General features: G+C 43.6%; 3 protein-coding genes across 3 annotated transcripts; 1 reads left to right on the top strand and 2 right to left on the bottom strand.

Annotated features, from left to right (window-relative positions):
* Positions 1-406: 406 nt before the first annotated feature.
* Positions 407-817, bottom strand: LOC148515225 (histone H3). Its single transcript, XM_088480427.1, has one exon. The coding sequence runs from the start codon at positions 815-817 to the stop codon at positions 407-409; it is 411 nt and encodes a 136-aa protein (XP_088336553.1).
* A 2,793-nt stretch (positions 818-3,610) lies between these two features.
* Positions 3,611-3,922, bottom strand: LOC148515224 (histone H4). The gene has a single exon (XM_088480426.1). It carries the CDS (start codon positions 3,920-3,922, stop codon positions 3,611-3,613), a length of 312 nt encoding a protein of 103 aa, XP_088336552.1.
* Positions 3,923-6,577: 2,655 nt separating this feature from the next.
* LOC148515223 (histone H1.01-like) lies at positions 6,578-7,577 on the top strand. Its single transcript, XM_088480518.1, has one exon. The coding sequence runs from the start codon at positions 6,595-6,597 to the stop codon at positions 7,258-7,260; it is 666 nt and encodes a 221-aa protein (XP_088336644.1). The 5' UTR covers positions 6,578-6,594; the 3' UTR covers positions 7,261-7,577.
* The last annotated feature ends 4,099 nt before the right edge of the window (positions 7,578-11,676 follow it).

The raw sequence follows: 11,676 nt of genomic DNA, 5'->3' as shown, positions 1-11,676 counted from the left end.
GTTCTGGAGAGGAATGCAGCTCCGCGTGAACTGTACAGGGAAGCCTAACATTCTAATTCAATACGTTAAAGGCTATATAACTTGCATTGAAACGGCTACTCGTGTCTTCTAGTCTGGTTGTTCCCTTTGCCATAACTTGACGCTGGTGAGACGAGAGACTTCTGCCGTTGTCGAAGGCAGCGACAGGAAAATGCGGGGGGACTATAGCGTAAACACTGTGTGATGTGTGGCTACTTAGTAAGGGACTGGTCATGTAGACCCCACCCCACCTAGAGGTGAAACGGAGCTGAGATTTTAACAACGGTCTTCCACTTGAATTGAGATGTTTATGCTTCAGCTCATTTAGAAAGATGTGGTGGCTCTGAAAAGAGCCTTTGTGTTGCGTGTAGAGGAGTGCCGAGTATCATTATGCCCTCTCCCCTCGGATCCTGCGGGCCAGCTGGATGTCTTTGGGCATGATGGTCACCCTCTTGGCGTGGATGGCGCACAGATTGGTGTCCTCGAAAAGCCCGACCAGATAAGCCTCGCTGGCCTCCTGTAGGGCCATGACGGCAGAGCTCTGGAAACGCAGGTCGGTCTTAAAGTCCTGGGCGATCTCCCTCACCAGGCGCTGGAAGGGCAGCTTGCGGATCAGCAGCTCGGTGGATTTCTGATAGCGTCGGATCTCTCGGAGGGCAACAGTCCCGGGTCGGTAGCGGTGAGGCTTCTTCACGCCGCCGGTAGCTGGGGCGCTTTTCCGGGCGGCTTTGGTTGCCAGCTGCTTGCGGGGTGCTTTCCCTCCAGTAGATTTGCGGGCAGTCTGCTTGGTCCTGGCCATCCTGCTTTATACAATGCAGTTATGTAGGCAATTAGAAGGAATGAGTGAAGAACAGCCGGCAACAACTCCATTTATGCGCAGTGCTGCGTTGTGATTTGATGAATTAAAGGCGCCCATCTTCCTGATTGGCTGACACAAAGCCGTTGAAACTTTCAAATAGCCCGCCAAGAATTTTGGTTTCCACCGTTATTAGTTATGTAAAGTATATAATATAACAGGCCAGCGCGGGTATGACACGAGTTACAATAAATAGCTTTTTCTTTTTTTGTAATTCAAATTCCAGTCGTTGTAATTTAACCAGAAATTATTTTCTTGTATTCCAGCGAGAAGCAACAATGAGTGGCTCCCTACATACGGATGGTGATATTGTATCACTACAATATAGGACTAGTGTCGGGTGTAGAGATAACGTAATAGAATCCTGTAGAGTACTGAATAGCTGCCAAGGACGGGAAAGTTTTGTGTTTAAACAAGATGATTTCTTTAAGCTACTGTCCGGGAGATCATAGAATATAATCGCGGTAAAAACAGCATAGATCAATATATGAGCAAATGATGCAACATTCACAATAACATGATAATCATTTTATTATTAAAGCATTAAGAATACATTTATATGGTAGGCATCAGTTGTCCTATTGTGAGCAATATTAGACCAGAGTATAATCAGAACGTCAGCATGCTTTGGACACAATGTGATACTAATGGGAAACAATAAATATTATTTTACAATTGTTTCTATTCTATGAAACATTAGTGGATTCAGACCACAATTTAAACCTCAGAAATCGGAGATACTACATGAAGAAATACAGGGCTACATTTGGGTGCCAGAGAGAGCATTGTGCGCCCCCCACCCCCCCAGCATTTTTAAATTAGGGACATAACCTGAAAAAGGGCCATGGCTTCATGGGGAAGAGATAGGGGTACTCCTTGGGCAACCAAGAGATGCTGGTGATAAAAGAAGAGGAAGCTACAAGTAAGAATGATAATAAAGTGGTAGAACAGGCCCAAACAGCGCCCCCTACTCTATGCCATGGCACAAGTCGCACTACCCTAGTTACGGCACTGGGTAGTACAAAGGGGCTCACAATATACTGTACTCAGTTGAAATAAAAATCAGAATCTATACTAAAGGCACAGTATATAAAACAGTCACTTTTATTGTTCTAGATTAATTCCAGATTTGTATTTTCGTTCTGCACATTCAATCATCTTATTTATATTTTGCTTGTTCCTTTTCCACTCTCATGACTCCTGAACATGCAATTACGTAGTTATTAGTGAGATATAATTAGTAATAAGGGTGGATAATATAATAAATTAATAATCCATACCGGTGCATATGGTATTTGGTGCTTACTAATTAAATACTGATAGGTGGTATATTTAGGGGACACCGGCTTCCCAATAGGACCCCTTGCATGTGCTTCCATCACTGGCGAGCATTGAGCATGGGTGGACAATCATTTCTGGGGGTGGCGGCCGGCGGGTAACCACACTTTAGTAAACTGTCGAGGGCCGCATGTAATATATTTTATATGTATGATACCCATCAATAAAATTGTAATGGGCTATATTGTCAGACCCGTTCCTCTATTTCCCCACACACATGTACCTTAATGCTATAAAATAAATGGAGTAAAAGGCAATGCACTGTATAATATGAGAAAAATGAAACAAGCAAAAATAATAATTTACATAACATATACAATAGAAACATGCGGCCAAAAGAAAGTACAATTCTCCATTGTGGTCAGACAGGCTCCTCATTTCCAGATCCTCGGCACCAGCGGATTTGCGACATCATCAACTGACGTGCAATCGACCTATATTTGTATATACTGGCAACACCTGAGAGCCAGCTCAAAGATTCAGTGTCTATAGAACCTAGCAAGGATCAGGGCCACTGCATGACTTACTGTAGTGACAAAAAGTTTGCCCAGCATGACCCCAGTGAGTAGTGGTCACCCCCAGTTCCTATACATGCACCAATGACGGGAATGTTCCTCATTTGCACTCTGACAGTGGCAATATGAGCCATGTGATTCTTGAGCGCCTAGGGAAGAAGTCAGGCCGAAATGATCGAAGTAACCAAATCCCTCTTTCTAAAGTCCAACTCGATTGAATAGACAAAAGGGACACCTCCATATCACAACTTCAGCAGCATAAATGATGCTCTCATTTCTTCTGGGATATATTAAAGTTCCTCCTAACAACTGATGGGTACGGATCTGCCCCCCCCAAGGAAATGGCCACAGCGTTACAGCTCAGGCGGATTGGCTTCCAAACATGCAATTACAGAGTTATTATCCAGTAGAATAATACAAAGTATATAAATCACCCCTACACATGAAACGTTTTTTTTCCATGTTTTATTGTGGGTTGCACAGCCAATTTCATTGCAGTTTTGACGCATTTATAAGGTAAGTGAGATTTTAAAACACACATTATCCATAGAATTATTCCTTTACGCAGTGTTTGGCGAATTCCCCTGACACTAGCCTAAACTGCAGCTTTATCATATGTATTATGTAACACGGCATCAGCCAGCGTGGGCACGGATTTCAAATATGACCTTGCACTCGATAGTTCCTACTTGCACGGATCTAAATAGAAGGTGCAACCATGAGAAGTATTAGGAGTCCGGAGCCGGTGCATACTGTGACGAGCTTGCCAGGACTATAATGCAGAGTGTATACAGCAACGTTATTCCAGCTCTCTGATAGAAAAGATGGGCGGCCCTGAAAAGGACCTTTGTGTGGTTTAATGGAATTAGATGCGCATCGGTGCTTAGCCTCCGAATCCATAGAGAGTGCGGCCCTGGCGCTTCAGAGCGTACACCACATCCATTGCAGTGACCGTTTTCCTCTTGGCGTGCTCGGTGTAGGTGACGGCATCCCGGATAACGTTCTCCAGAAAAACCTTTAGCACGCCACGAGTCTCTTCGTAGATGAGACCTGAGATGCGCTTCACACCCCCTCTCCGGGCCAGGCGACGGATGGCGGGCTTAGTGATGCCCTGGATGTTATCTCGAAGAACCTTCCTGTGCCGCTTGGCGCCTCCTTTACCGAGCCCCTTTCCACCTTTGCCTCTGCCAGACATGTTTCTTTCTGCTTTCACGAAGAACAACAAAAAAAAATACCTCTAATGCCCTCACTACTGTGAAGTCCTCCTCTTATACAGTGCGAGCGGACCTAGTAGGAAACCTCTGGGCTGTGAGGGAGGCGTTCACCAATGCGTCACATCCTGCTCCTTTCAATGGAGTATGATCAGAACTTCTGCATGCAGTAGATACAATATGATACTAATGAGAAACAGTTACTATTGTTACAATTCTATGAAACAATAGTAGATACAATCTGTGCCAAATTAGACCACAAGCTAAACCTCATAAATTTGAGAAACTACATGTAGGGGCTCATAATATACTGTACTCGATGGAAATACAATTCAGACACAGTACTAAAGGTTCAGTACATTCAGATAATTACTTATTATTCTTCTATTTTAATCCCTGATTTTTTTATTTCTGCACATTCAATTATTATATATATATATATATATATATATATATATATATATATATATATATATATTTATTTCAATTGTTCTTGTTGACTTGTTCTACTGTCCATGACTCTTAAACATGCAATTACTGAGATATAAGCAGTAATAGGGAATGCAATTTTATATGATATGAGAAAAATGGAAACAAGATAAATGGTTATACAACAGATCATATAACATATAAACATGCGACCAAATGAACATACAATGCTTTATGTAACTCTTTATGATGTTTTCACTTTACTACCCATTCAGTTAGTACTCAGTAGAACAATACATAGCATTAATAATTATCACCCCGGCCCTCTCACATCAAAAGAAATGATCAGATCTCCCTGTCACAGTTAAAGCCGCCCTTTCTACAACCTCCCCCCTCCTCCCCCACACCCTTCCATTTCTATGCTCCTACCCAGCCTCATTGTGGTCAGACAGACTCCTACCCAACCTCGTTGTGGTCAGACAGACTCCTCTGTCCCAGATCCTCTGCACAGGCGGAGATGTGCCATCATCAATTGACGTCCAAAACTCTGCAGTTACAAGCCGAACCAGCGAGCTAGCTCAAAGGTTCAGGGTCTGTAGAACCCAGCAAGGATCAGGGTCACACTGCATGAATGGCAGAAAAGTTGCCAAGCATGACCCCAGTGACCCACAGATTCATGTAATGCACGTGAGGGAATATTCCTCATTTGCAATCTGACAGCGGCAATTTGAAAATATGAAGTCAGACTGAACCAAAATAATCGAAGTACCCAATTCCTAATTTCTTTTTTACCAATACAAAATTGATTGAATGGACACAAAGGTACATTACAGGTGGATTGTCTTACACAGGAGTTGCTAGGGGTAAGTTAGGGAGGATGGTTTGCTTCCGGTCACCCACTCTCTGAATTCTGGAGCCAGTCTTAGCAGAGAATGAGCCAGTAAGACTCAATTGTCCAGGATCTCATCTCTTCCATCCATCAGGTGCACAAATGCCTCTGCTGGGTGCCCTATACCTAAGTCGAGCTAGAACCATCTTAATGATAGCTCAAAATCTCACACGATTGGCTCTCTATTCTTCCCTCTGTTCCATCAGGTCTCCCTTTATTTTTCATAGGATCCTCCCATCTCCATTTATTTTTCCTCTGTTACGCCCTTTACCCCATTACCTCTATACTTCCCTTATTTTTCCCTGTCCCACTTCTGACTACCGACCAGACCATATCCTAGCGGTCATCCTATTTATCCCCTTATTACTACTGTCTCTCTCTATTTTTTATCACTATTCATACTGTCTCCCCTTATAGTGTTGTCTCATTTACTCCTCTGGTTCCACTATTCTTCAGTCTATCTCCCTTCATTCCCTAGTCTACCCTATATTCCAATGCCTCTACCTATTGCTCACATTTACTCCTTTTAAAATCTTACATTAATGGGACCATGATGTCACTATAATCCTTTTTACAGTCACATCTGTCTTATTAAATACACATAAATGACCATCCACATGGATCACTATAAGAACATTTTGGGGAAATGCCACCAGTATTCTTCCTAACCAGGGGAATGCCAGGCAGGATTAACCTTTTAACTGACTGTGCTATGTATCTTTACCTCTGTAACTTACATAACTACAGTTCTTAGACAAGACTTCAATTACCTTGTGAGGCAGCCTGTCTGTGCTATCTCCCCGGGAGTACAAGAGTCCACACATCACCTTTATGTGATTCAGTGGGTGGCCTGCTCTGCACAGGTTGTGCCGCAGAGCACCTTCATTATCTCCAGGGTCAGGAGGAGAGAAAAAAAACCACGATGGGACATTTTAGCCTCACGAAAGAGAGAGATGTGTTACATGCCTGGCAGATGTAGCTTGGTGTGGGTGAGCTGCCGATGACTATTTCTGGTCTCCTTCGCAGCGCCTAAGCCATCATTGGCCATAAAGGGTAAGGAAAGATCTTGGCGTACGAGTGAGGGTCAGAGAGCCAGCTCTATGTTCTTCTCGTTCCGTATAAAATACTCTTTTTCTGCGCTAGGGAAACACAAGCTGAGGGCAGATTGTGCCATACACACAGACAGGGAAGGATTTACACAGCTGTTTATTCAGCCAATGGGAGCACAATACACGCAACGCTCAGCAGCCAATCACAGCACAGCCGACAGTGTATATAAGTGACATCAGCAGCAGTAGGTAATGTATTAATATTTCTTACGTTGTGTCGTAGTCTACAATGGCAGAAACTGCACCAGCCGCCGCCGCTGTCCCGCCATCAGAGAGCGCAGCCAAAAAGAAGCGGCAGCCGAAGAAAGCTGCAGGAGGTGTCAAGAAAAGCCCCAAATCTTCTGGTCCCAGCGTCTCCGAGCTCATCGTAAAAGCCGTGGCCGCCTCCAAAGAGCGCAGTGGTGTTTCACTTGCCGCCCTGAAGAAGGCTCTGGCTGCCGGAGGCTATGATGTGGAGAAGAATAACAGCCGCGTCAAACTGGGTGTGAAGAGTCTGGTGACCAAAGGAACCCTCACCCAGGTGAAAGGCACCGGCGCTTCCGGCTCCTTCAAACTCAACAAGAAGCAGCTGGAAAGCACGAAAGCCGCTCAGAAGTCTCTGAAGCCCAAGAAACTTGCGGCAAAAAAAGTGGCCAAATCCCCGAAGAAGCCCAAGAAAGCTCCAAGTGCAGCCAAGAGCCCGAAGAAGGTCAAGAAACCATCAAAGGCGGCTGCTGCCAAAAGCCCAAAGAAGCCGAAAGCAGTGAAGCCTAAGAAGGCGGCCAAGAGTCCGGCCAAGAAGGCAGCAAAACCCAAAGCTGCCAAGAGTTCGGCCAAGAAAGCAGCGAAGCCCAAAGCCGCAAAAAGCCCGGCCAAGAAGGCAGCTAAGCCTAAGAAAGCTGCGGCAAAGAAGTAATGGAAGAGCTGTTGTAGCCTCGCTCCTTGTTATCACCACAAAGGCTCTTTTCAGAGCCACCCATATCTTCCCAGGAGAGCTGAGAACACTGCTAATTTTTGTTTGCTTTTACTGTAGCGTTATCTGGACGAGGCTGCAGTTAGCTTCTTATTCGTGCTCCAGCTTCTTCTTCACTTTCCTGCTTCTTATTCAGAACATTTTATATTAAAACATTTTTTTATCAAAGAGAATCAATAAGCTTATTGAATAAACAAAATATGAATCCACAGAGGGGGTTAACTTACATATGACCCATTTGTAATTGGCCTTGCCCAACAAAGTTTTGGGCATAAAATAGGGCATTAAAGTGGGCATAGGCACCAATTAATACATTTGAATAAGTAGCTGTAATTGTGCAAGGGTAATTAGCCTTGGGCATTGAATTTTACACTTGGAACTCACACAGTGGGGTTATTTACATATTATCCACTTGCAATTGGCCTAGCCCAACAAGGTTTTGGGTATGAAATTGGGTGGTAAAGTGGGCAGAGGAACCAGATTTTCTATATTTGAATAAGTAGATGTAGTTGTGCAAGGGTTAAATAGCCTTGGGCAACAATTGTTAAACTTGGAATCCACAGAGGGGGTTAACTAATATATAACCCACATGCAATTTTTCTTGCCCAACAAGGTTTTGGGCATGAAATATGGTGGTAATTTAGACACAAACACCAGATTTTTATATATTTAAATAAGTAGCTGTAGTTGTGCAAGGGTTAAATAGCTTTAGACAACAAATTTGACACTTGGAATCCACAGAGCGGGTTAACTTACATATGACCCATGTGTAATTGGCCTTGCCCAACAAAGTTTTGGGAATAAAATAGGGCATTAAAGTGGGCATAGGCACCAATTTACATTTGAATAAGTAGCTGTAGTTGTGCGAGGGTTAAATAGCCTTTAGCAACAAATATGACACTTCGAACTCACAGAGTGGGGTCATTTACATATGACCCACTTGCAATTGGCCTTGCACAACAAAGTTTTGGGAATTAAAGTGGGCATAGGCACCAATTAATACATTTCAATAAGTAGCTGTAGTAAGGGTAAGTAGCCTTGGGCATTGAATGTGACACTTGGAACTCACACAGAGGGGTCTTCAAAGGATTTGGGCATGAAATAGGGCATTAAAGTGGGCACAGGGACATTTTTTATATTTGAATAAGTAGCTGTAGTTGTGCAAGGGTTAAATAGCCTTGGGCAACAAATTTGACATTTGCAACCTATAGAGGGGGGTCACTTATATATGACCCAATAATATTTTGCCTGGCCCAACAAGGTTTTGGGCATGAGGTATGCTGGCAAAGTGGGCAAAGGAGCAAAATGTATTGATTTGAATAAGTAGTTTTAGTTTGCAAGGGTTAAATAGCATTGGGCCACAATTTACACGTGAAACAAACAAAGATGAGTCACTTACATTTGATCAACTATTATTTTGCCTGGCCCAAAAAGGTTTTGGGCATAAAATAGGCTGGCAAAGTGGACACTGGTACAAATTGTATTCATTTGAATAAGTAGCTGTAGTGTAGCAAGGGTTAAATAACCTTGGGCAACAAATTTGGCCTTTGCAACCTATAGAGGGGGTCACTTACATAAGAACCAATTGTATATTGCCTTTCCCAACAAAGTTTTGGGCATGAAATAAGTTGGCGAAGTTGGCACAGGCACCAAATTATACTATTTTGAATAAGTAGCTGTAAACTTAAAAGGGTTAATTAGCCTTGGGCCACACATTTGATACCTCCAACCAACATAGAAGGGTCACTTACATACGAGCCACTTGAAAATTGCATGACCCAACAAGGTTTTGGGCATAAAATAGGCTGGCAAAGTGGACACTTGTACAAATTGTATTCATTTGAATAAGTAGCTGTAGTGTAGTAAGGGTTGAATAACCTTGGGCCACAAATGTGACCTTTGCACCCTATAGAGGTGACCCCACTTACATAAGAACCATTTGTATATTGCCTTTCCCAACAAGGTTTTGGGCATGAATTAGGCTGGCAAAGTGGGCAAAGGAGCAAAATGTATTGATTTGAATAAGTAGCTTTAGTTTTGCAAGAGTTAAATAGCCTTGAGCCACAAATTTGAGACTTCCAACCAAAAGAGGGGGGTCACTTACATATGACCCACTTATATTTTGCATGGCCCAACAAGTATTTGGGCATGATATAGGCTGGCAAAATGGGCAAAAGTACAAATTGTATTAATCTGAATATGCACATGTAGTGTTGCAAGGGTTAAATAGCCTTGTGCCACAAATTTGACATTTGCAACCAACAGAGGGGGGTCACTTACATATGAACCACTTGTATTTTGCCTGGCCAAAAAAAGGTTTTGGGTATGAAATAGGCTGGCAAAGTGGGCACAGCTGCAGATTGTATTGATTTGAATAAATAGCTGTAGTTTTGCAAGACTTCAGTAGCCTTGGGCCTCAAATTTGACACTTGCAACCAACAGAGGGTGGTCACTTACATATGACCCATTTATATTTTGCCTGGCCCAACATGGTTTTGGGCACAAATTTGGCTGGCAAAGTAGCAAAGGTGCAAAATTTATTGATTTTAATAAGTAGCTCTAGTTTTGCAAGGGTTAAATAGCATTGGGCCACAATTTACACTTGAAACAAACAGAGAAGGGTCACTTACATATGTTCAACTATTATTTTGCCTGGCCCAAAAAGGTTTTGGCCATAAAATAGGCTGGCAAAGTAGACACTGGTACAAATTGTATTCATTTGAATAAGTAGCTGTAGTGTAGCAAGGGTTAAATAACCTTGGGCAACAAATTTGGCTTTTGCAACCTATAGAGGGGGTCACTTACATAAGAACCATTTGTATATTGCCTTTCCCAACAAAGTTTTGGGCATGAAATAAGTTGGCGAAGTTGGCACAGGCACCAAATTATACAACTTTGAATAAGTAACTGTAAAGTTAAAAGGGTTAAATAGCCTTGGGCCACAAATTTAACCCCTCCAACCAACATGGAAGGGTCACTTACATATGAACCACTTATATTTTGCCTGGCCCAACAAGGTTTTGGGCACGAATTAGGCTGGTAAAGTTGGCAAAGGAGCAAAATGTATTGATTTGAATAAGTACAGATCTGCCCAGCTATTTTGTTGCTCATGGCGTGGCGTGAGTCGCGCCATGGACTTGTGGCGTGGCGTGCAGGCCTCTGAGTCGCGCCATGGACTTGTGGAATACTGTGGTATTCTTCAACGAAGGATATGCTACGGCATGTAATTCAGTGCTTAACCGCTGGGTGGCGAGTGCTCCACTTTTGTAATTGCATGTAATACAGTGCTTAACTGCTGGGTGGCGAGTGCTCCACTGTTGTAATTTGTACTGAATGCCTTGTACAGAATGCACACTAAGTACGGTAGTAGTGGGATCTGTATGAGAGAGAGCTCTCTGTATTACACGTTTGGCGCTATGGTGGCTGTCAGCCATCTGCGATGGATTAGAAATGGAGGGGGGTACAATGGGATCTGTGGCGCCAAACCATACGCCATGTAGCGCTATGCCATCACAGAGCATGCGCAGTTGGCTGTATTACTGCAGCCGGTACAGTACTGTATGCTGTTGAATTTCCATCTCTGGCGGGCGCATGCCCAGTAGGAGGGTTGCGATGGGATTTCTGGCGCATGTCCAGTGGGGACGAGAGTCATACACAGTGCGCATCAGGTCCCTTCCCCCAAAGCAAGCAAGAGCCTCACCTTACCATAATAAAGGAAGCTTTGTTAATCCATTTACTGTAAGCAGTCAGCTCTGCCCTAGTGTCCTGAAAAGTGCTACGAATTGTGACCATTGCTAAGGACACCATCCCCCGTCTGCTAGGACAACTAGTGTGCCGCTATGAATGTGCCTGTACTGAATATTAAAAACTGACGATGCCGTTGAATTTTGCACCACAGAATAGTGATTTTATAACTGCAGAAACTGTTAGTGAATCTACTGTCTAGAATGAGAGACAGGGCTCTGTATCACAAACTGTGCGCCCAAAAAGCAAAATGCAAACATGCGACAGCGTAGATGCGGTATCAGCCTTATGCACCATGGCTATGTCCCTTGGACTGTGTCTGAGAGTAGTTTCCGACTGTGAGAGAGCGCTCTGTGTTCAAAGCTGACAGTGCGTTTGAAGCGCAAAATAGCGTTGCACAGCAAACTTATGACATTGGTGATGCTGCTCCGACCATGCACACTAAGTACGGTAGTAGTGGGATCTGTATGAGAGAGAGCTCTCTTTATTACACGTTTGGCGCTATGGTGGCTGTCAGCCATCTGCGATGGATTCGAAATGGAGGGGGGTACAATGGGATCTGTGGCGCCAAGCCATACGCCATGTAGCGCTATGCTATCACTGAGCATGCGCAGT

Source organism: Taudactylus pleione, unplaced genomic scaffold, assembly GCF_031769625.1.
Source record: "Taudactylus pleione unplaced genomic scaffold, aTauple2 ptg000253l, whole genome shotgun sequence".
In the NCBI taxonomy this organism is placed as follows: Eukaryota; Metazoa; Chordata; class Amphibia; order Anura; family Myobatrachidae; genus Taudactylus; species Taudactylus pleione.
Note: the sequence above shows the minus strand (reverse complement) of the source record. Positions and strands in the feature narration are given on the sequence as shown.

Coding starts and splice junctions, on each gene's coding strand:
- LOC148515225 (XM_088480427.1), bottom strand. CDS start 817: ATGGCCAGGACCAAGCAGACTGCCCGCAAATCTACTGGAGGGAAAGCA.
- LOC148515224 (XM_088480426.1), bottom strand. CDS start 3,922: ATGTCTGGCAGAGGCAAAGGTGGAAAGGGGCTCGGTAAAGGAGGCGCC.
- LOC148515223 (XM_088480518.1), top strand. CDS start 6,595: ATGGCAGAAACTGCACCAGCCGCCGCCGCTGTCCCGCCATCAGAGAGC.